The sequence below is a fragment of the Balaenoptera musculus genome, chromosome 9 (assembly GCF_009873245.2).
Source record: "Balaenoptera musculus isolate JJ_BM4_2016_0621 chromosome 9, mBalMus1.pri.v3, whole genome shotgun sequence".
NCBI lineage: Eukaryota > Metazoa > Chordata > Mammalia > Artiodactyla > Balaenopteridae > Balaenoptera > Balaenoptera musculus.
Genome location: NC_045793.1, coordinates 45,986,295 through 46,010,014, shown reverse-complemented (window position 1 = coordinate 46,010,014; position 23,720 = coordinate 45,986,295). Strand labels below are relative to the sequence as shown.

Sequence of the window (23,720 nt, the reverse complement as noted above, 5' to 3'; positions counted from 1 at the left end):
CATAGAAATGCTTGGTGCAATTAAAGTCACCTATCAAGGGACTTCCCTTGTAGCGCACTGGTTAAGAATCCACCTTCCAATGCAAGGGACACGGGTTCGATCTTTGGGCCGGGAAGATCCCATATGCCGTGGAGCATCTAAGCCCGTGCGCCACCACTACTGAGCCTGCGCTCTAGAGGCCGTGCTCTGCAGCAAGAGAAGCCACCACAATGAGAAGCCTGTCCACGGCAACGAAGAGTAGCCCCGCTTACTGGAACTAAAGAAAAGCCCGCGTGCAGCAATGAAGACCCAACGCAGCCAAAAATAAATAAAAATAAAATAAATAAATTTTTAAAAAAATGACCTATCATGAGCTTCCCAAAGTCTGAAGCTTGATGGCTTTTTCTTGGGGCAGCTTTTCATTCCCTTGGTGTCTCCTCTGCAGATAGTGAATGAGACAGAAAACTCTGGGGGCCGTGGGTCAGTGGAAAAGCAGAGCTGCAAGCCCTCTACCAATGCGGTTATTTTCTCTGTATGCTTGACGAAATGCCCAATATATCAGGAAAAGGGAGAAACCACGTGCACCTCTCCTAATCATGAGTCACAAACAGGTAGCAGGCAGAGACGCAGAAAATAAACCTGTTGGCAATTTCTCCAGACCATCAGGCGGCCCCATGGACCACTGGGGGTGGTTAGGCTCTGAGTCAGCCTCCCATGGGCTCCCTGTTAAGTCAGGTTGTGTCCCTGAAATCATTTTCCACTCCATAGCCACCAAATAACCTATCACTTTACTCAAAGTTCCGTTCGTGGGAATAATACTCAGCTTATCTAAGTTTCATTTTCTAAAACCCTTCACCCTCCCTTGCTCCCATTCCCAGGGAACACATCAGAAATTGAGCTGGAAGATCCACGTCCAGATCAGCTTTCAAACTGACCCCTACTGCTCCAGGCTGGTGGACACACAGACCTCACTCTGGGATTTATCGTAGAAATCTACCTGGGATACTGCTCCGTGAGTGACTCAGAATTCACTCTGTCAGTGCTTTTCAATCCTGGCTCCACATTAGGATGGTCTGGGGAGTTCTAAAGAAAATATGCTGATACCTGGGCCTCCCCCTAGACATGCTGTTTCACTGATCTGGGATGGGGCCCAGGTGAGCCTGTCCGGCAGCCAGGAGTGAGAAGCAGTGTACCCAGTAATACCTGTGGAAGACATTTCTTTCAGCTGTAAGGGAAGCGTTCTTTCATCTGAGGAACTGGCGTGCTTTATCCTCATGAATGATGTGAATCTTGTAAATGGTTTCTTTTCATTTTTATTTAGGTTTCCAGGAAACTCAGACCCAATTTATGATCTAATGCTGGGAACTGGGGAGGCCTATTCAGCCTGCATGACTGTATACTAACGTTTGCCCTGTTTGACTCAATCTACACTAGCTTGACTTCCTGCCTCTGGTTTTATTCTGCAGTCTTCATTTTTTAAAAGCAAATTGGTTACATTTATGTGATTTCAGACTTCTGAAATATTTTGTAAATGAGGTAAGGAAAATAAAAACATGAATAAACAACTATATCAGTGCTGACATTGTGCTAAGTTCCATTTTCCTCATCTATAAAAATTTAAAAACATCGATTTCAGGATGTCATTGTGAGGACCAAGTGAGAGAACTTAGCAAACTGAAGTGCGATAGAGTGTGTGTTATTAGTTTATATTCCAAAGAAAGGGGTGTGTGTGTGTGTGTGTGTGTGTGTACAGTAGCTAATACGTCATCTTTGGGAGAAAAGCACTTTAAGGTCACGCATTACATTGTCCTTGACCCAGAGCATGTGAATGTTCAAGGAGTAAACAACCCAATCAGTCAGCTCGGGGCAGAGATGTCAACACCACAGCTTGTGTGACTGGAAGTATCTTTTGACAAACGAATAGCTTTCAGATATTTCAAATTAATGTCCTTGGTTGGTTCGGCTAAAGGGCAACACATCCAATTTGCCAGGAGTCTGGAGAAGAGGACAGTGATGAAAGTGACAACCAAGCCTGCCTGCCTTGGGGCAAATACACACCTAAGACTCAGGATGGGAGGTTAGCACTAAACCCAATGATTGGCAACTCGACCTCAAGTAATTTCCCTCTGCAAAGTAAGATTAGCAGGGCCAGGCCCAAGCCTGCCGGTAAAAGTGATTTAAAAGCCCTTGAGACATACCGTCATCGTTAGTAACGGTCCGACGGATAGCAATGTTGTTACAACACAAGCAGGTCCCAAGGCAGAAGTGGGTGCTGAAGGACTAAAGTAGGAAAAGTGTCTGTCAGCCTACTGTGCATTTTCACTCTCTTTTAGCCTATTGCAGTGTCTGCCTTTACGATACCCACAACATTTGATAGCCGTTGCTGAGCACATCCACCAACATTTTCTCTGTGTTCCATTTAGAGGGTGGCAGAGAAAAACGAGCTAAATGAATCGTTATCTTTGCCCCTTTGCAGCCTTGACAAAAGGGCATCAAGAGAAGTCCACGTTCTGCTGAGGGCTGTGGAATCTCTGAAAGTTTGGAGGGCTTCAAGCCCACCTCCTGTACTTTCCTAAGAGTTGTTTTCCAACAGTGTATAAGCTACAGCAGCATAGTCAGTGTTTGATAACATTTCTCCTCCACAATACATGAATACCATGCTTTCTTTTGTGTGACCTGATCTCTATTCATCACAAAGAACAATGATCAAAAACATAAGAGCTATTCAGACATGCAACGTTATATGCTATTTAAATATGGCCTTTTTAATATCTGAATATGCCTTGGGATTGGGTATATGAATGAGGAGTCTGAAAAAAGGTCCACGACCTTTGACCCAGTATTCTAAGAATTCTTCCAATGGAGATATTCAGAAACGCGACAAAGCCCTATGTACAAAGAGCCCCGCTGCTGTTATTTACAACTTCAGAAAATAAAAGCATATAACTTAATTGTCCAACAGCAGACAGGTAGTTAATTAAACTTCACTAGAGCCACAAAATGAAAAATTATGTTGCAATTGAAATTATATTAGTAAAGAGTTTTTTTAAATGGGTAATGCTTACAATCCAATGTTATGAGAACCATAATACAAAATTAAATATATTGTACTGTGTAAAAACACATAGCAAGGGCTTCCCTGGTGGCGCAGTGGTTGAGAATCTGCCTGCTAATGCAGGGGACACGGGTTCGAGCCCTGATCTGGGAAGATGCCACATGCCGCGGAGCAGCTGGGCCTGTGAGCCACAACTACCGAGCCTGCGCGTCTGGAGCCTGTGCTCCGCAACAAGAGAGGCCGCGACAGTGAGAGGCCCGTGTACCGCGATGAAGAGTGGCCCCCGCTTGCCGCAACTAGAGAAAGCCCTAGCACAGAAACAAAGACCCAACACAGCCAAAAAAAAAAAAAACACACACAAAAAAACATAACAAAAGACCATTGGGAAGTAAAGAACTGACACTGAATGGGGTATTACAAGTGATTTTATTATACTTCTCTATATTTTTCAAAATAAGTTCTGTTTTTTGCTCTCAGGGAAAAAAAGGAATTGAAAAAAAAGTGTTTCAATGCATGGCCACTTGGGAGGAACATCCCAGCCTCTTTAGTCAGTAATAACCCAGCGGAGTTACTGCAGAGGAACAACATACAGAGGTGGTCCAGGTAAGGGGGTGGTACTTGTGTAATATGCACCATCACCACTAGGGGTGCCTCTTAGTGGCTGGTTTGAAGGCTGGACGCCATTCACTATATTAAACCATGTATGTATGCTCACAAATAGGGGTAATGACTAGTCCCTAGTCAGACTCCCTATGTTTGTAGCTGGAGAGAAAGAAAATATTGCCAGGTAGCCCTTTCTACCTGAGGGAGAAGGAAAAGGAAAAAATGTTTGGAATTCAAAAACTAGCATCGTAGAAATGTAAAACCGTATCGTGGTACCCAGAAGAAAACTGAACATATGGAAGCCAGCCTAATTCCTGGAACACTGACATTTCTTATGCCTCCAAGGAGCTTCTGATAGCCCATCCACTCATCCCTCAAAAAAAGATTATATGAGACGTGATACACTGTGTATATCTTCAGTGTACAGGCAAAAGCACTTGGTACCTGGATATTGCTTGGCATTTGGAAGAATACAAAAGAGACAGATGGTTGAGTGAGTCTGGACAGCCTCATATCTGGGACAGAACATGGACAACAATGAAAAACATTAAAGTAAAGAAAAACAGCCTTTTCATTTTTCAAATTCCAATAGAGAGGTTAACTCATTGTTTTTATTTGGTAATCAGAAGAACATACAAGTACTTATTCATTACTAGATGCTGGGGGAAAATTATACATTGAGGGACTGTCAGCCTCATCTGTGCAATAAAGGTTTACAATAAACACATAATTTATTGAGAGCAGTTTAGCATATTCCGTTTTACATGAATCCCTATGATTTATTTTTGCATTTAGAGATGTGAGGCTATGGCATTTGAATAGTTTCTTTTAGTACAAATCAGCATCACAGGGAACAAAACACTTTTCTTAAAATGGATGGCCATTCTCTTGCAAATTGCAACCTGCATTTTATCTGCTAAAAACACATTTCACATCATGGAAGTACATTCTATCACTGCCATAAAATACAGACAAAGTCCATTTCATCATCTTTCCTTTTGGAAGAGCTTTCTCAGAACATATCTAGAAATCCCTTCCTTATTCCTGAAGAGAACTATTTATTCGGCATGATTTGGATTGAGGTTTGGGGTTTTGATTCTGCTTGCCTCCCTCTTTTGAGTCTTGTTAAACATTCTTGATTTTAATCCAGACATCTCCCCGAAATCCAGCTGAACAGCAGCAAAATCTCAGGCTGAGGAGATGAGCTGAGTTGGTGGCCAGTGCCCTAGTAAGGAAAGGTCTAGAGACCCATGGTGAGGGCTTAATATCCTAAGGAGAAAAACCTTGTACAAAAATTGTGCCGTAGATTGAGAAGAGATTGTAAGAGCATTATATTAGGCTCAAAGTGAGTCACCTTGCTTTGGGTAATGGATATCCCATGAGGATTTCTTTTTTCCTGCTTCCTTTCCCCAAACTATTCCCTCCTCCCCATCTACCCATACCCCATCCCTGGCCCACAACCTTTCCTCATGTGGATCACACTGGAACAAGATAATTTTGTTTTTTCCATTATTTTGTGTTTCCATGTGCTAAAAAGATGCTGCAAGCAGAATGACTTGCCTGGACAGAGGCGAAAGAAGGAATTTGCAAAAGGTATAAAAATGAGAGAAGAAAATAAGGTGAGAGAAAAAGTATGAAAAAGCGAGAGAATGCTTAGATTAGGTGGAGGGAGGAATCTGGCTGTACAGCGGGCACCAGAGTTGATAAAAACCTAACCGAGCTCTACAAATGAAAATAGCAAATATTTTTAAAAATTTTTTACAGCATATAAAATTTTATAAAAATATCATCAAAGCAAGAAAAAAGGAAAATGTATACAGTTCTATCTCTAGAGTCAGTTACTGGACAATACCTATGGCTGTAGATTTTTACTATAAACCTATGTATATTGGTGTGCGACTATACCCTGTACCATCACACATATATCCACTCAAAGACAAGGACACTAGTACACAAATACCTACCCCAAGATAGATCACCACAGCGAAGCAAAAACTGTACAAGGGTATGCCTCCAGGGCAATCTATTGAAAAGCTATTCCATAGCCATTGGGTTTTAATGGGCTTTATTTTAAATGAGTTCTCCTGCACGGTAACCTGACAGAGAAATGCTTCTGTTGTCCAAAAGCCAGCTTCCATGAAGATACATGGGTGAGGTTCGGCAAACATGACTGAAACTGACCAAAGCTGACAGCCTGCAAGATGGCAATGACTGGCCTACTACAGCAAGCATTAAGCCCCAGAGATGGTGAGATCTCCCCAGTGGAGGCTAAGTGTGCCCTGAGTGAGGTGAAGGGCCCACACACCACCCCTTGGTTCAGTGGATGGCTATCTAGGCTGGGTTCAAGTTCATTTAGTGAAGCCAGCCATTGTCAGTGGCAATCCATTTCTGCTTGAGAACAGAAGCCAGAATAAATGTCAATTCATTTCAAATATGTCTGCCAATATTTTAAAGAAAAAAATGGATGAGGTGGAGGGGCATTAGTTAACATAATCAGGACTTAATAGTGTTTAAATTGACTTTCATGAATCTTTCAGTCCGGGTCTCCCACTGCACCCCACTCTTGTTCAATGTAAAAACAAGATATTCTTTTGATGAAACAATCGTTGTTTATTGCAGATTTCCTGGAGGAGCATCTAGGCTTTTGAAAATGTCCAATGAAAACATCCAGAGGACTTCTCCCCATTTTCTAAACTTCCCTGGACCCAAATTCACTTATCAGATGAACCCTGTCTAATGTCCTACAGGCTCTGTTACCATTCTAATTCTGCCGTCATCTCTGTGCCCACCAGTGTGTTTGATGAGAGGAAACCTTAACAACTGACATCTGGTCTTGGCAGATAATGTGTCTCTTGGTTCTCAGAGGGATATTTTATACAAATATTGTGCTGCTCATTACAATTTTTTCAAGTTCACGTTCTAAATGATGAGGCCTTTAATCATGGATCACTATCAATGAATTACAAATATTACTTTCCATTTATTCACAAAGAAGAGCCAATATAACATCATTATTGCAACGTTATTTCTTTAACAACCAACTTTGCTGTGGTTCAGTACTATACCGACCATAATATTGGCAGAGCACTGATTCCCCATGCTGCACATATAGATGCTTTTACTCGCTTCAAGAAAGTCTATTTTGGATTTTAAATGTTACAACTTGGATTATAAATAAATCCACTGGTAATGGTGTCATCACCCCTTTTGGAAGTGAATTTTCACATAAATCCTGTTTTGGTTTGTTTGTTTTTTCATTTGTTTGTTTTCCTTAAACCCAAAAACCATAGAGAAGTTTTAATTTTGTTTCATAAACTTGGCTCTGATAATTTCCCCCATACTACTTGCAATTTCCTGTCCCTTATAATAAGCTATTTGTGTCACTAGGGTATGTCTGCACCTACTTAGAAGATAAGCCTTTAGCAATACACTTGACAGAAGACGTTGAGTGCATTTTCAGGTAAACTTGAACTTTGCACTCACAGGTGGCTAGTGGAATTCAGCTGGACAGTTCTGCATGTGTTTCCTGAACGCTGACTGTATGCCAGGCACTGTGGTGGGCCAGTGGTGCAAATCCTGTTGGGATGTGTGGGAATCTTGCAATCAGAATGAAGTTTATTTCCTAAATCCCCTTTATGGGGGACATAATGTTACATACATAGGTTTTAATCTCAGAATCTTCTCCATCTCATTATGAGAAAAAGATTTTGTGCCTTTATTCTTTTGTTTTCCTCCTTACTTCATGGGGAATGTTATGAAGTCATTTCTACCATGTAAGTCTCTGCTCAAAGGTTAAGAATAGAAGAAAACACATTACATATTCTTCCTATCTATCTATCTAAAGAAAATTGATCCATGACAGAAGTGATATTAAAAGACCAGCATCCTTACTCCTAAAATATGGATTACAAAATTGGTCTCCATCTTTTTATTTGCTGTCTCACATCCTGTGATAATATTGCTCTTTACTTTCTATTTTTCATATTTACTAGAGGCATCACATCAGGTGGAAAATATAATATAATGGCTTTAATTCTGCAAACGAAATGAACAGGTGCACTAGATTGTTCTTTGGCTCTCAGATGTCTAGATATCATTTTATTGTTTAAGTATATCAGGTCCTTAATGGGATCCTGTCAGATGTTTTCAATGCTTTTTAAAAGCTCCAGGAATGAAATGGACATAGGAAGAAAAGCCATTTGAATTTAATGGGTTAGAAATGAGTCTCTTGCCTGCTGCCATAAACTACTAGGGCTCATAACCTAAGAAAGGTGGGCGTGAATAAAAGCTGGAACAAAGACCTGCTTATGGTTCGGTCATTATGGCAGCAAAACATACTGCATCCACAAAACTTGGCTGTAGAGCTAGTTGGTGACATGGGGACCCAAACTCAAGGGCTAACTCCATTTGTCACTTTCTACCCAGGGACATGTAGAACTGGTGGTTTGTCAATGGTGGGAATATCCCTAGTACTTTCCCCACATACCAGTTAATTCTTAACTCAGGTGTGTAAGCCTTTGCTTTTTAAGTGACAATGGAATACAGAGTAAGATGTCACAATCCGTGCAATGGAAGAAGGTGTCTTCCACTTCGCTTCTCAACTTGGAGGAAGCTGTTTCAGGAGAATGGAAAGACCACAGCAAGTGAGCTAGAGCTCTGGAAATACTGTTCTTCCAGTCAATACTGTTGTCTTACCAGCTCCAGTATCAATTTATAGCACAGTAATACATTGTTTTTTATTTAAAAAAATAGATAATTTTGCTTTTTTACTCAATGTCCCTTCAAAACACTTTCTAAGGATTTAAAAATAAGAGTCACATAGTGCTTCTGTTTTTCCACGCTGAGTTCCAAGCAGAGTGCTATCCTGAATAAAATTCTCTTCCCACCTTTTTCCAGCTAAATTAATGACTTAAAGCAAACGTAAAACATTTCCATCTTTATTGGTGCTAGAAAAAACGGCTATATTCCTATTTCTTTTTCAAATATTGTTTAGTCTTGATTGAGTATAAAAGGGAAGCTGCACCTTTCTATTTTGATTGGTTGCAAAGCTCTACATAGAAAGATACAGAATTGAAGTGAGGTCAAAAGTTCAGGTTCCAAGGTCAAGAACTGACATGCACTGGTTGTATTTCACTTCTATTTAAAACCACCTCAAAGAGCATAGTTTGCAAATCGATGTCCCATGCATTGAATGCAGTTCATAGGCATGTTTTCTTTGGCCAGCACTGTGTAAGTTTCTGAATTAGTTGCCAATATTAAAAACTTTGGAGGGGGTTTACATAAAATCTTAGGTATCTAGGACCCTCATTCCCACATAGCACTGATCCCGTAGCTGCCAGCCACTGCCCCCTTGGGGCAGTGCATGCCCTCCCCACTTCCCCCCTACTGCTCCTCACTGCCTCTCTGATACCCAGGCCCACGATGAATTGCCATTTATCGCAATCATTCTGATATTATAGCTTGCTGTACTCATTTACTTGACCTGCTAAACTCCTGTTTTGAATTTGTGACCACATCACTTACTGTGGTCACTGTTAGGAAAACAGGAGGAGCAACAGAAAAATCCGTGTTATTACCAAGCAAAACGGAAATCTGATCTAAGAACCCTGCTCGAATATCAGTACACGACTGTGCGTTCCACACCACAGAGTTCTCCAGATCTTTCTGTTGGGGAATATTTCAGTGAGACAAAAGGCCTGGTAGATTACATACACAGTCTCCTTTCTGTCTGAAGAAATACCAACATTTTGCCTTAGTACTGAGAGGATTTTTTAAATGTTTGTTTTTGTGTTTTCAATGTGGAAATTAAATCTGCAACGAGGAATACAGTTAAGCCTACCGTCCAGCTCTCTCTCTCTTCCTATTTGTACTCCTCTTCCGATTTACCCTTAGGAAGGACTCAAAGATTCCTCTGTGAACCACAACTCCATTTGAAGAATCAGTTTCATTCAAATCACACCATTTAGATCCACAAAATTCCTTGACTTGCACTCCACTGGATCCCATTCTTGATTTGGTTTCAGGGGGCTGTATTTTTCGTCTCTTTCCCTGCGACATCCACTATTCTTATTTTTGATTCGTGCTATTAATCATCTCCTATCTGGTACTTCTAAAGGCTCATTAAAATGAAAAAAAATTATTGGACATATCTCCCTGATACTAATTCCCTTAGCACTTCCCTGAATAGAAAGAAGAGCAATTAGGTCAAACCATAAATATTCAAAAGAAGAGGACCAGCCAGTGGTAAAAATTTCAGTAACCACTTAGTCACGGATGCTACTCAATGAAAACACTGGGTTTCCCACCTGAACAATATGGTCATGAGCTGAAACATTCAGGTTTGTATTAATGAATGCACAGGTAAATTAAGCATCAAATAAAGAAGAGGAAAATCTCCTTTTTTATAAAACGGAACGAATTTCATATTATATAAATGGAAAGAAAAGCATGGGAACAATTTCTAAGTCTGAAAGAAAACTGGAGAGAAAGAATGTTCCTGACTCAGGAAAGGAACAACCAGAGACTGAAACCATCATCTTAGCTGCGATGAAGGCCAGCTTGGTTGCATCCACCATCAGCAACCAGTGCAAAAATAACAACACATAAAGAAATACAGTGGCAATTCCTGTGTGTGTGGCTTTCTCAGGCCTCTCTCAGCATTTCCAGGATGTCCGTTCCCATCAGGCCAGACAGGTGCCTCGAAAGCCAGGGCATTAGCAAAGGATTTTGAGGAAGTCCCTTCATGTGTTGTTTCTGTTTGTGCAAAACTCGGAAGTTGTGTTGTTTGCTTGGGCTGGGGGGATTCCCCCAGAGTTCTAAGACCTCACACCAGCTCCCAGAAAGTCATCTCCTGGGAGGAGATGGCATGAGAGAAGGCCAAGTGCAGGGGTGGGGCTTGGTTTTGAAAGTTGTACACCTTCCCCAGATACAGGTCTTTGTGGAAGGAGAAGAGAATGAAGAAGCTCAGCTAAAATGATGCAAGACATTGGCAGCCTCTCTTATTGTCTATGAGGTGTGTTTTACTCTTCTGAATCTGAAAAAAAGAAAAAGAAAAAGAAAAGTGTCAATGCTGCCTTTCCCCCCCTTCTCCACCCTCCAGGTCTGAGAAGAAAATCTGAGGGACAAAAAAAAGAGGGATCAATTACACATTTCAATGCTAGTCACTGCTGTCTCCTTTGTAACACAATCCTTCTATTCATAAAGGGGAAATCTCAGCGGAGAATTTTAAACACTGGTTACATTGGAAGCCTTAATAGTTGCTTTAAACTAAAGCATCAAATATTTGGTTCATGCAGTATGGGTTTTAAGACGCCTTATTTTGCAATCAGGATGACACTGACTGCCAGATCTGATCTGGTCAATTTGCCTCAGGGGTCAGCGGGATTGGAAGAAATTGGATTCATCTAATCCCAATCATTTCCATACCAAAGCAACGTTCCTCTATCAGGATTCATAGCTATCTGCAGGAAGATGTTCTGCCCCAGACCATAGACTCCTTGAAGGCAGGGAAAATATCTTATCTTTATAACTCTTTTTGCATGTAGTACAATGCCTGACACACAGCATATGCTTAACAAATGCTTCCCAAAAAGATTCAAAGCAAGATGCGCCCCAACTGCCCCAACTGAAATCACTGTGCAAATGGATAAATCACCTGAAGCCTCTATGGAGCCTAGAGTGAGGTGGTGGAAGGAGACAAAGATTGAAACAGGACTCATTAATGGAAATAAACAATCTTGGATTTTTTTTTCACCTGGCCTATTCGATAACATGTAACCTCAACAGACTTGGACAGGATTTTTAAAAAGCAAACAAACAAAAATTATTATGGTTGCTTCCCCTAAGTGCTGTGTGCTCTCCAAGTCAGCATGCCTCAGAGTGAGAGAGGATTCCCTCCTACGCAAGGTTCCAGAGGGATAGGAGACTTTAAAAAGGATAACATCATCATGTCCAGAAATGTTAGGAGTCATTAGAGGACAAGGAAATTTTCCATTCAACTTTAAAGACTAAGATACTCTCCTAAATAAGACTGGGTCGAAATTAGGTACAAACCAGTTGGGAGACAGGAGAGCCCTTTCTGATCTATTGTAATTACGGTCAATTCTCAAATTTTCAGGGGCCACTGATCCAGACCTCCTGTGGTTCCTCTTTCTTCATTCTGGTCTTGTGTGTGTTTACTCTCCATTAGCACCTTCACCCATTTGGGAGAAATAACAGAAAAAAGAAAAACTTCTGGCCAATCACTTTACTCTGATTCTAGCCAGGGAGGGAAAGAGGTGAAACAAACGCTGAAATCATGGATTAGAAATTTTCCATTGTTTCTGATTATCTCTATGTAGTTTGGGCCACAAGGGAATTGCAAAACAGGGCCCCTTAGTGCTCTGGCCCTGTCATTATCAATTTGGGGTCATATGTAATGAGACTCCTTTTAGATGGTCATTATAGTATTAATCACCTTAAGAGATGTCCCCAGGCCCTCACATATAAAACCCAATCTATTGTTATGATGATATAAGGTTAGGTTTAATCTTTTACTAAATGATAGATTGGTCGGAAGGAAGTGAGGAGAGATAGCTGGAGATGGCTGACAAGGACCACTGTTACACCCAGTGAGCTCCAATTTGCCAACAAGGAAAGTGATGCACCTCCTGTGTCATACAGCCTGGGTTAGCAGAGGCCCGCTGTCCAGACTGCTGTGTCCCAGAGATGGAAGAGGTACATCCAGGGTGTGTGAATGGAACCCAAAGGCCCCTGAGAGGAGGTCTTCCTCCCTTGCTAGTCATTGCTTACGGGTGAAATGGTGGAGTGGCCGGCTACAGATCTCTACCCTCCCCTCCTCGGCCTTCTGGTCAAGGGACAGAGGAAAGGAGTTGGCCAAGGAGTGGCGAAAAGGGGTAAATAAAGGCAGCCTGTATGTTTAAGCCGTGCCTGTGTTCACTGTCATTAAATGCGACCAACATAAAAGAACAAGAGGCAGATACTCTGCAGCTGGGTCTGTGACCTGTGTGACTGTTCCCAGCCTTCCCAAACACATGCTTTCTCTAAAAAATTTCCTCTTAGGGCACTCACCCCTATGGTGGCTAGTACCATATCTACCTGCAGGAAGATATTCTACCTCAGACCGTAGACTCCTTGAGGGCAGGGAAAATATCTTATGTATCTTTATAACCCCTCTTGAATGTAGTACAATACCTGACACACAGCATATGCTCAACAAATCATTAGTTTTTGATTGAAAGGAAGTGAATTGAATAAGCATGAGGTGGATGGGACAGATAAAGATGTAATGATGAATAGGAAGTCTCTCTCCAACCTTTTTCTAATACTGACTTTCATAGTGTGACGTAAAAAGGAAATCATAAGTACACTGATTTTACAATTTATTCAACAGCAAATTATGATATGTCAAAAATGTATACTCCTTATGAAGAAATAGCCCCACTGTGCATGGCTCTTTGTGGGACTAAGCTCCCAGAGAAAGAGCACCTGCCATCCAGGTGGCTTTGACATGGTTTGTAAATCTCCTCACTCCACACTTCCTCTCCTAAACTTCAAATGCCATAGACTTGCTCTGTTGTGTTTTGGTTTCGTGTATATGTTTTCAATGTAAACTAAAATTGCATAAGCATTTAAAACAAAAATTGGGTAAGACTACAAAGTATATAAAAATGAGGATCTAAAAACAAAGTGTGAGAAGTCACTCTGTATTGATCCGATTTACACGACTATTTTTGTTACAGCTGCTTTGAATTCCATTGATTGTAAGTCTATGTTGGCTTTCTGGAGGCCACAAAAAGTGGTTAAACTCCCTCATCTTTTTAAGAGTGATTGATGAACTGAAATGGAAAATATCTTCACCCAACTTGAGAAAATTCAAGAAAATATCTAAGTAAGTGCTACCTCCTCACCCACCCCTGGACGGAAGACTTCTCACATCTCATAGAGGGGCAGCCATGGGGGCTCTGAAGCCTGAAGTGTGTGGTGTATGAATTCACAGAAATGTATTTACTCTAAGGGAATGAATAGCAAAGAATGTTTCAGCAACTTCATTTAGAAAATAGGAGATGGAGACTTACAACAATGTGGCCTTATTCCTCCCTTCTCAGGCTACTCCTGAAGGTAAGTGGAGATGCTACAGAAAACCATTTGGTTTAAAGATAGTTGTTTTAAAAAGAGGCTTAAAGTTCGAGTTTGATTTGACTCTAAAAGTGTGTTTAGCAATCATAATGTTTATTACTAGATCACAAGCTGACCATCTGTGAGGCAGGCCTCATAGAATCTGGCACTGGGTTTTAAAAACATCTGTAAACACTTTTATTTTTCATTTTCTTGGGCTTGCTTTTTTTTACAGCCTGATTCAACTATCACCCAAGCTCAAAAGTAAGCTGACTTGGATGAGCACAGAGCTGGGATTTAAACCAGATTTTCAAGTCTACCAGAAACCCTTTCAGAGCTGCCTCTCTATGGAGTCAACTTTCTACCAAAACAACAAAGTGATACTGTAAGCAACAGAAAGAGTTTTAAAAGGCTAAACAGGAAAAAAACAAAAAACAAACAAAAAAAAACCTGGGGAAGAATAAATGTGGTAAAACCAAACCCAATTTTAAATGTCTAGTAGTAGGATTTCTGTGGGGCTTATAAGCAGGTCCTGGTTTGGTTTTGTTTCTTAATAATGAGGAAATACTAAAAACAAACAAACATACATTGTCTTAGAGATAGCTGTTAAGATTTACCCAGGCATTGTTTTCACTTTTCTAGGTCATAAGTGCAAGATAGGTATTTTAAATGGTTACCACCAAATACCCCAACATATGCACCCATGCTTTCTCCTTGCCCCAAATGATAGAGGATATGATTATATTAGGATTATTCTATATTAATTTTACTGCATATAATACCAATGCTATAGCCCTGCTAAGATGGGTGGATGGTTGGACGGATGAATGGATGGATGATGGATGGACAGAATAGATAAATAGATGATAGATAGATAAATTTGTAGGAATATAACTTCCTGAAACCTTGCTTATGCCATCATTTCCTAAAATTTGCCCACTGGATCCAAATATAAAGAATAAGAATAAGTACTGTACAAAGGACAGTAGTTCTTAGGTTCAACCTTTGTGATTTTTCTTGATCTTTTCTTTTGATCCTTGGCATCTGTGCTATCACTGAGAATAATGATCCTGTTAACTTTTATTCTTTAACTTTGCTGGCTTCTCTCTTCCTTTACGTAGCATGGTTTTTCTTTCCAAACTTAAAATATGTGAATGTCTCCGTTCTTCTGTCCCACATTGTCCAAAGGTATTTTACTGCCATTCTTCTCTGTATTAAGAACCTAGTACTTTGACACGGAAGGAAACAAAACACTCAACTCTCCAAGTGCCCCAGGACCTGACCCACTCTTAAGAGGTAAGTAAAAGTCAGGCATCAACAGCGCATACCACTCCTCCGGTTCAGGTAAGGGTAGAGTTGTCTGCACGCAAGAGTTTTGTTTCTGATCAGTCTTTGAATCTGCTACTTTTGAAGCCAACAAGAAACCAGAGATTAAGGAAGTCCTTCAGAGAAAGTTAAGTGAGGCCGGGATTTTAGGTCTGAAACATTCTGACTGCTCTTCGTGTTTTTCTCTATTTTATTAGTTCAGGAAAAACAATAAAAGATTCAAAATGAATGAAAGAAAAAAACAAACATTTATTCTCATGTTTTCACTGTGGCTCCAGGGTATAGAATAAAAATGGCATATATTGTAGAGGGCTAATACTTATGAAATACAGATATCATCACGTGGAGATCAGGCTGTCCTTTGGTGGAAAAGGCTAAGAATAAACACAAAGAAGAAGCTTCAATACTTGCTTGACATTGCATTTTTAACAGCTCTCCTAGCTTGTGGGCGACTAGAAAAAAAATGGCATTAACAATGGAGACATCTCTAGCTCCTGGTTTTGGCACATATTTCAAAGGCAGCTGTTGTTTTAAAGAATTTTTTTATAATGTTAATAGAGTTTCTTTTGACAAATGTATTGTTACTTGTGTTTCTCCAATCACTTGCAAAGAATCTGACAAAATACAATTTTTCTAGGGGGAGAACAGATAAATATTTATTTCATGAATACTAAATAGTTATTTTTAATCCTGAACATCAGTATTAAGAAAAAAAAGACAAATCACATTTCCCCAGTAGTTCCAAAATTGTAATCCTCTCTGTCAAACCAGGTTCCTTTAAAAATACAATGGTGCATTAAGAGTGTAACAAAATGTCTAGAAGATAGAGGGAAACAATGAAAGCTTATACACCAATAATTGCAAGGGAAAAGTTGTTTAAAAATATTAATTTCGCCATTAACAAAGAGTACACAATATACTTTTATGTGACATTTCTACTATGTAGTTATTTGGTAAGAGACTGGAATCTAAACAGCTATGTGAAAAGCATGAATTGACCTTAGAAGTTTTCTTTAGTAGAACACAATTTAATTATTTTAAACTCACCAATCTTACATTGTATTATATATATGTATATATACATATATACACACACAATACATATATATATACACAACATACATACATACATATGTATATACACACACACAATTTCAGTTGCTGTTTGATACTACAAATGTGAATTTCAATAACACAAAACCTACAGGAGGATAATAATAGTTGCATGTCATCTTGTTCCTTTATAATCCATCATGAGGCTATGTATTATACACCCTCCTTAAAAAGCACAAGGATATTCACTGAACCTAAAACTATACTAAAAACACATTGGTTTGAAATGGATGATCGTAACCGAAAGAGCTAACTGTTCTGATTCACTGTGACTCATCAATGCTAGAACCATGTGGATGTCAACGGCTTCTGTACCTCCATGCTCTCAAGTGTATCATCCGCCGCAAAAAGGAACAAAGAGATTTTCTGAGTTCACCCCATTTGACCACTTCCAACCCACATATAATGGATTGGTTAATAGTTTTCCCCAAAATCCAACCAAAAAAATTATATTGGGTTTCAGTATTGTTGCATTCACAACAACTCTTGTTGGGTCAACCTACAGCATGGCTTCAAAAATCAATTAGAAAATGGCACTTAAGTATATAAATCAAAAATTTTAAGCAACAAAACCTTTTAGAATCTAATTCGGGGATCTTATCTAGGTGCATAAGAATAACAGGCATCTAAAAACAATACTGCACTTCTCTTATACATTTATCAACTTTTTGTTGTTTTCCTTTGACAGGGACATTGCAGTGGGGGGTTAAGACACTTGGGTTATCACACTACTTGAGAAAATAAGGCATAAAATGTTTTTAAAAGCAAATATTTCATGCCTCTTTCTTGCTAAACCACAGCATGTACTTACTATTGATGCTCCATGTGTTGATACATATAAATATGTTAAGTAAATGGGTCACAAGAGTTTTCATGGACAAATGGCTAAGGGAAATGGGATATTAATCAGAACATGTGTTGTTATGATGACTTATCTTAATTGGGACCCAGGGCACTCCAGATGTTTGGTCCCTGTACACTCATGAAAAATAACCCATAAGGATCCTAGATTCTCATGTGGAAGGCAATTCCTTCATTAAAGAAATAGACCTACTTTTGTCAATGCATAGAAGGTTACAGTGAGATATCTTCCCGGAACTAAGAAATAATGTTATCCTCTGAGAAGGAAGCAAGTAAAAAATCCAAAGGGCGGGATTAACTATTTGTAGAAACTACCTCAAGACAGTAGTGTTGACATCAGTGGCATAATCAATGGTGAAGTGCGTTGCAAATCAATCATTGCTAAAAACAGTTAAGCCCTACAGTCTTACAGGTTTAATTTTTAAAGTAAACTAGAAAGGACTCAAGGTTATTGTCATAGTAGCACCGCCTTGTGTATGAGAGAAAAGGACAGGGTACCAGCTAGTGTTCCCAGAACTGTTCACCATCTTTGGCCTATTTTACCCACCAGAGTTCATGATCTGGGCATAATTTTGGGAGGTATGCAAAGCTTATGATAATATGTTAGGAAAAGAAAATAAGAGAGAAAAAGTTTGAGGACCGTTGCCTTAAAAACAAAGAAGTTTCATCAAGATCAAGGTCCAGACATGCCATCAAGGATGACTGAAAATGAACAAGAATGAGAATCTACCCCAAGATATCAACATATCTGATACTGAATGTGAGATCCAAAAGGAGACTAGATGTAAAAGGGGTGCCATGGAGGGCTGCCTCTTGCACTGTCAGTATCTAGGGTACACAAGATTGTCCCTATTCACTTTTCTTGGTAGATCTATCCCAATGGTAGAGACAGACATTTCAGGATATTCTACCTTGAAGTCACAATTCATCAACTAACTCTCTCTACATTCTCAGCTTAGCAGGCAACTTTCTGATATGATTTGGCTTCCCAAGTAGGTTTTCCTTCGGGAGAAAGAAACCGCTGACTGGCCAGTAGATGTGAGCATTCCAGTGTACATGAAGGATATATTTCACAGTAAACTGGCAATCAAAACCACACATTGGTCACAAGTATTCATTTTAGTGTCAACAAGTCTTCTACAGCATAATCCACCCTTCATTTACTGTCAGTGTGGAATTCCTTCATCTGACAATGTCAAAAATAAGAAGTCCATATACATGTGGATCTATTTCTAGACCCTCTATTCTACTCCACTGACCCATTTGTCTATCTCGATGCCAATACTATACTGCCTTGATTATTATAGCTTTATAAGTCTTGAAATCAGGCCTACCTGTTTAGTCCTTCAATTTTTTCCTTCTTTTCCCAAGTTGCTTTGTCTATTCTGAGTGATTTGCATTTCCATATACATTTTAAAACCAGCATGTCAATTTCTACCCAAAAAGCCTGCTAGGATTTTAATTGGGATTGCATGGAATCTATAGATCAATTTAGAAAGAACTTAAATTTCAACTATCTCTGGAAAATCCCCAAATATTTGGAAACTAAAAATATATTTCTAAATAATCCTTAGATCAATGTAGAAATTAAAATAAAAATTAGAAAATATTTTGAAATGAATGTGAATAAAAATGCAACAAATCAGAGTTTGTGGCATGTTACTAAAATAGTATTTAGAGGGAAATATACAGCATTAAAGGCCTATATTAGAAAAGGAAAAATATCTCAAATCAATGACATTAACTTCCACTTTAAGAAACTAGAAAAATAAGGCAAACCAAACCCAAAAGCAAGCAGAAGAGAGGAAATAATACAGACCAGATCAGAATCAATGAAATAGAAACAGAAAAACAATGGAAAATATTAATGACAATGATTAATAAAATTTATTAACCTCTAGCCAGACTGGTCAGGAAAAAAAGAGAGAATACACAAATCACCAATATAAAAAATGATAAAGACAACATCACTATAAATTCTATAGCTATTAAAAAGAAAATAAAACAATATGAACATCCTATGACAATGTAATTCCATTGTGACCTGTGAACATTCTTTGTATGACTTGAATCATTGTACATTTATTGGGACTTGTTTTACATCCCAAAATGTAATCTATATTTATAAATGTCCTATGTGCACTTGAAAAGAGTATGTATTCTCATACTGTGGGTGTTCTGGGAAGGCCAATTAAGTCAAGTTGGTTGATAATGTCATTCAAGTCTTCTTTTCCTGCTGATTTCATATATACTTAGCCTATCGATGATTGAGAGAGGGATGTCAGTGCTTCCAAATAGAATTGTGTATTAAAATTTTTTTACACTTCATTTCATGCATTTTGGTACATAAATGTACAGGATTATTATATCCTCTTGATAAATAGACTTTATCATGAAATGAACCTCCTTTCTCTGGTGACAGTGTTTGCTATGAAATCTACTTTATCAGATAGTAATATAATCATGCAAGTTTTCTTTTGATTACTGTTAGCTTGGCATACCAATTTCCATCCTTTTATTTTTGGGTTTTTGTGTCTTTTAATATAAAGGCAGAATATACTTGGGTCTTACAATCTGAAAATTTCTGCCTTTTATTTGGGCTGTTTAGACCATTTACATTTAATGTGATAACTGATATGCTTAGTGTTAAGTCTATATTCTTGCTATTTGTTTCCTATTTGTCTGTCTCTCTTCAGTTCAGTTCTCCTATTCTGTCTCTCTTCAGTTCTATCCTCTCTGGTGTTTTATCCCATTAATTATAGCTGCCTTGGTATCCTTGGATCCTTAGTCAACTCCTCAACTCAAGGAATCCATCAGGTCTGCCTGGAAACCCTCTTAATGCAGTAAGCTGAGGCAATCGTCAGGCTTACTTCATTTGTTTCTTGTCTCTTAGAGAGCACTGTCTTCATTTCTTGATGCCCAATATTTCTTGATGTCTTCATTCCTTGAAAAACCATTCTTCCACATATGTTGTCTTTTTAAAAAAATTGTTTCAGGTGGAAGGGTAAACCTAATTCTTGGTAGCCCTCTTTGCAGAAGCAGATGTCCATGGATTGTATTTTGTCCACTCTTTCCACTCTTCACAACTGACTTACATTTCATGAACCGACATCTTTAAACATTCCAATTCCCAGAACATTCAATAAAGGAAAAATTCCTGCTGAACTCCCTCCCTGGGACTTGGTAAATAACCTTGCAGGGCCTAATTATAGAGAATCATTTGAGAGACACAAACAGTGGCTATCTCTTATATCTCTGTTAATGTAGTCAAGTAAAATTAAGGGCAAATTCATATTTCTGGGCAACTATAAAAATTATAGCTATGCTGTTTCAAACATGACTAAAAACACACTGAAAATAATTCATTCATATGGCACCCCACAAGTCTCCCAATGACAGTGTAAAAGCTTAGCCCCTGAGAGAATCTTGGCTCAGAAACCTAGATCTTTTTATGTTAGTACATTTCTCCCTAAGAAACAAGGTATTTTCAAAGAGCATTCATTCTTTGAAGTCAGTTAGAAAATTAGTGCTGCAGGGTACTAAACAGTACTTTAGTAGCCTGACAGAGATAATGTACAACTGCAATGTGTTCATTTTACCAGGATGTAATTTACCCTTTCAGCACATGCTCCTTCTCTCTGTGTGTGACTCAGCTCATTGGAGTTTGGGAATAGCCAACTGTAGTCTAGTTTCCATTGAGTTTCTCTCTGAATGCATACAACATTAAACTTCAAAACATAGTGGGTTTGATCACACTGGGCACTGAACTGTGCTTGGATACTCCCTTTCAAAAATTAGAGCTGGTTCCCAGGGGTTGGATTAAGGGTAGGAGCATTAAAAATAGTTAAATTGACTCCCTCTGGTCATCAGATGTAGTAAGATCCATTAAAAAGAAATGTTCAAAATACATCTGTTTGTTACTAGATAGTTTCTAAAAATCAATATATCTACTGATATGCATATCATTTAAAAATTTTTATAAAGTAGACAGTTTTAATGACCAATGGAGAAGGGGTATATGAAGCTGATCAAATTCTTTTCCACTTCATGCCACCAAGAAATAGCTTTAGTCCTGATGAGATTTGGGGCTAAGATAACACAAGTAACTAAAGCCCAATGACCTAAGTCCTGATGACACCAAAGCAATGATAATGACTGACGTCGTGTTAGCCCATCAATGAAATTAAAATACAAAGTTGTTCATGCCCAGACTTACAAGTATATGGACACACCAGACCCAATTTGAATCAGTGGAAGGTTGGAGTTACGGAGGGAAAAAGGATAGATATCAGAAAATGGCCCTTCTTTATTTACTGCATCCTGTTCACTGCCCTATGGGATCAAGAATCCTGTTCATTAAATAATCAAGCTTTATGCTTATTTGTACAATAGAACAAAATATCTATTTCATTACTTCTCCCCGCCAAAAAAAAAAGTTTAATTATTTAAAATACTGGTGATAATTCAGTTAAAAAGGACACAGGTAAAATAAAAGGGCGTAATGAAGGTGATAAAATTTAACCTACAAATAAATAAAATATTAAAAAATAAATAAATAAATAAAAAATTTAACCTACAATGCTCACATGAATACATTACAACAGTTATTTATAGCACAATACAAACATGCAACAAGATTCAAGCCCCCATGTTAAAGACCTGGGAATTGGTTTATTCTGGGCTTTTATGCTGTAGGAATTCAGATGGGTCAGTCACTGGATATAGGATGGGTCAGGTGTCCAGGTGCTGGGTTTATAACTAACACCATTCTCCTCTACTGTACATATTCTGGCTTGTGTTACCTTGACTTGGGTCTAATGATGTCTGTACTTGAACAAACCTTACCCATAACAGAGTCTGGCTAAGAGACTGCCATTCTGAATCCTATTTTATCTCCATGTAATTCATGTCTTAGTCACAATTATTCAAGGAGGGTATGTATTAAGCAAGTGGTTTCCATTTGCATAAACAATTTGGTAAAAAAATTGGACATGTGTGTTCCGCAGATATTATGTGATAAGACACCTGGGGTGAATTATTTGAATGATCTTCAAAGAAAGAACTGATTTCATGCATATGGGTAAAGAGAACATATCACAATGGCTTAGAGATGAAAACTAAAGGCAATTCTTTCTTTTTAACAGATGCATGAGTTGTATTCAAATTTCTTCTTACTCCTCAACCTGATTACCCTGCATTTGTTCTTCTCTGACTAACCAAACTACTCAAAGAATAGCATAGTATCTAATACAATGTCTGCAGGGAGGTATGGTTCAAAGAGTCTGAGACCCTAACAAAAACCACTTCCTAAAACTTTCATTTTTAGTTTAATATCATTTATATGTATGGGGGGATAACTAGGAATAAGCCTATGTTAAAATTGAAACAGGAGGATTATATAAAAGGTGAGAGTTGTTTTCTCAATCTGATGGTCCAAAGTTTGGAGGGCAATATAATTTGAACTTTCAGATTTTATAAAGAATGGAATGCTATTTATGCAAAGTAAAAGCAGTGCTCATGAAGCCCATTACAATGTAGGTTCATTCTAACTGGTCTGGGATTGTCATCCAAAGCTTGCCTTTAAGACGTACTCTTGCTGACCAAACTGTATTCTACAGCTATGTACATTCTCCAGTATGTGGGCCTCCCAGCATACTGATAACACTGAACAGATTTCTGTTTTTGTTTTTTCCAAAAATAATAACTCATTAAAGGTATAAAAAATTGAAAACTGAAAACATGGAACATTTCCCATTTACGCTGCATAATTCACAAAGACTTATGTTACATTCCATTATAATCAGCAAGCCCAGAATCAACTTTTCATAAAGTTTAAAATGAAAAATGGCAAGTGGGAAAAGAAAGAGTATAGAACTCATTTGTGACGGAGAAAGTGTGGTGGAAGGGAAAAGATACAACAATAATTTGTAAATTATTGAAAAAGGGATAATAGTACTCTTTAAATATAGTGAATGCTTTTTTCAGGGTATAAGACTATATTAGCAATTTCACACAATTGCAACTTTATGTGTAAATCTAACAAGCTTGCATTAAATTGCACAATTTATGGAAAAATATAATGGGAATTATGCTCTTACCATCTGTTTTCTTTGAATCATTTCTGACATTGGATTGATCCTTCTTGTCTGTCTTATTTTTACCATCTTTCAAGTCACCTGAAAGTAATAAACATGACAAACAGTACATGTATAAAGCTAACAGGGAAGTTATAAATATCTTTAAATCTGTCAAGGTAAAAAAAGAAAAAAAAAAACCACATAATTTTAGTCGTGAGGGGTTACATGTCTGAGTGTAAATATCAGGAAACTGGATTAGGTCCTGGAAATTGGATTATGATCTGGAAATTAAGACTGAAAGTTCATGTTAAACAGGATTGTACTTAAGTCAATGGTGTTTATTTTCCAAGGAAGGCAGTTCAGCTTTACTATTAGGCTGTGGAGTGAGGAAAAACCTGGGTTACTGTAAGTTATATCAATTAATAGCTACTATTTAACTTCTATGTGCTTTTCCTTATCTGCAAAATGGTGATAATAATACCTACTTTATAGGCATAATATAAGGATAAATGCATTCAAGGTACTGAATGTGCTATCTGGCACGTCACTCAATAACAGCTGTTATTCTAAAACAGAGCTGTAAATGGTAC

At 38.4% G+C, this 23,720-nt stretch overlaps 1 protein-coding gene across 6 annotated transcripts in view; it reads right to left on the bottom strand.

The window, feature by feature from the left end:
* PDE1C (phosphodiesterase 1C) overlaps positions 1-23,720 on the bottom strand; it is a 529,341-nt gene that overhangs the window by 23,671 nt on the left and 481,950 nt on the right. For 3 of the 6 annotated variants that reach the window (XM_036863442.1, XM_036863443.1, XM_036863445.1), the window contains exon 17: positions 23,152-23,229. The exons of 1 other annotated variant lie outside the window; for it this stretch is intronic. In XM_036863442.1, the coding sequence (XP_036719337.1) occupies positions 23,152-23,229 (78 nt within the window). Of the gene's footprint in view, positions 1-4,238; positions 10,671-19,228; positions 19,311-23,151; positions 23,230-23,720 lie in introns of those variants that run through there. 2 more of the 6 variants (XM_036863446.1, XM_036863447.1) reach the window with 2 other exon arrangements.